General features: G+C 34.5%; 1 protein-coding gene across 1 annotated transcript; it reads left to right on the top strand.

Annotated features, from left to right (window-relative positions):
* Positions 1–7: 7 nt before the first annotated feature.
* LOC104884960 (probable galacturonosyltransferase-like 4) lies at positions 8–733 on the top strand (the record flags this gene model as incomplete). Its single annotated transcript, XM_057393698.1, has 1 exon — positions 8–733. A coding segment is annotated over one exon (726 nt), but the record flags the coding sequence as incomplete, so codon positions are not given.
* Positions 734–1,178: the final 445 nt, after the last annotated feature.

Here is a 1,178-nt window from a genome sequence, read left to right as displayed (position 1 = left end):
TGAGATATATACAAGCATAGCTTCCACCTTCCCTTACCTAAATTTTAGAATCTATCGATTCGATTCTAATCGTGTAAGAGGAAAGATATCAAAATCTATAAGACAAGCATTGGATCAACCACTTAATTATGCAAGGATTTATTTGGCTGATATTTTACCATGTGATGTAAACCGCGTAATATACTTGGATTCGGACATCATTGTGGTGGACGATATATCAAAATTATGGGAGGTGAATTTGGGTGAGAAAGTAGTTGCTGCACCTGAATATTGTCATGCAAATTTTACAACATATTTCACAGATGCATTTTGGTCGGATCATATATTGTCAAAGACATTTCAAGGAAGGAAGCCTTGTTATTTTAACACTGGTGTTATGGTATTAGATGTCAACAAATGGAAGAAACAAGGATATACCAAGAAGGTAGAAGAATGGATGGTTGTACAAAAGCTTAAGAGAATATATCATTTGGGATCATTGCCACCATTTTTGTTAATTTTTGCCGGAAATATTAAAGCAGTTGATCATAGATGGAACCAACATGGTCTTGGGGGTGACAACTTTGAGGGTAAATGTAGGAGCCTTCATCCTGGACCAATTAGTTTACTTCATTGGAGCGGAAAAGGGAAGCCTTGGCTAAGGTTGGATTCAAGAAAGCCATGTCCTATTGATCATTTGTGGGCACCTTATGATCTTTATCGCTCATCACGAACATGGTTAGAAGACAAGTAATATTTGGAAAACTCTATATTTTTCGGCTAGCATTACAAAAACAGGATAGGTTGCCAAGGAAAACAAATTCAAGCCCAAGCTTCAACAACACTAGGTTATACATTTATGCGAAAGTAACATTTACGTAGAATGAGAAACATCATCTGCAAGAAAGATGGATTTGTTTTATGCACTCATAAGTTACAGATGGGTCAGAGCCGATTATATTTTCCTTTTCCATCTCAATTTATATTCTCAAACAATATAAATTATTACATATGTAATTAGGAGAATTCTATTTTTTAATCTCCTCCTAATTTTCGTATATGGAACCACAACTATATTAGGGGCTGAACATACTTCCTTGATAATTAAGTTTTAGCTCTTTAGATTCATAGTTATATCTCATAGTTATGTTAATATAGAGAGTTCTAACTTGCGTTTAAGTTTCTTTTAGGAAGGAATA

Source organism: Beta vulgaris, chromosome 3 (genome assembly GCF_026745355.1).
Source record: "Beta vulgaris subsp. vulgaris cultivar EL10 chromosome 3, EL10.2, whole genome shotgun sequence".
In the NCBI taxonomy this organism is placed as follows: domain Eukaryota; kingdom Viridiplantae; phylum Streptophyta; class Magnoliopsida; order Caryophyllales; family Amaranthaceae; genus Beta; species Beta vulgaris.
Note: the sequence above shows the minus strand (reverse complement) of the source record. Positions and strands in the feature narration are given on the sequence as shown.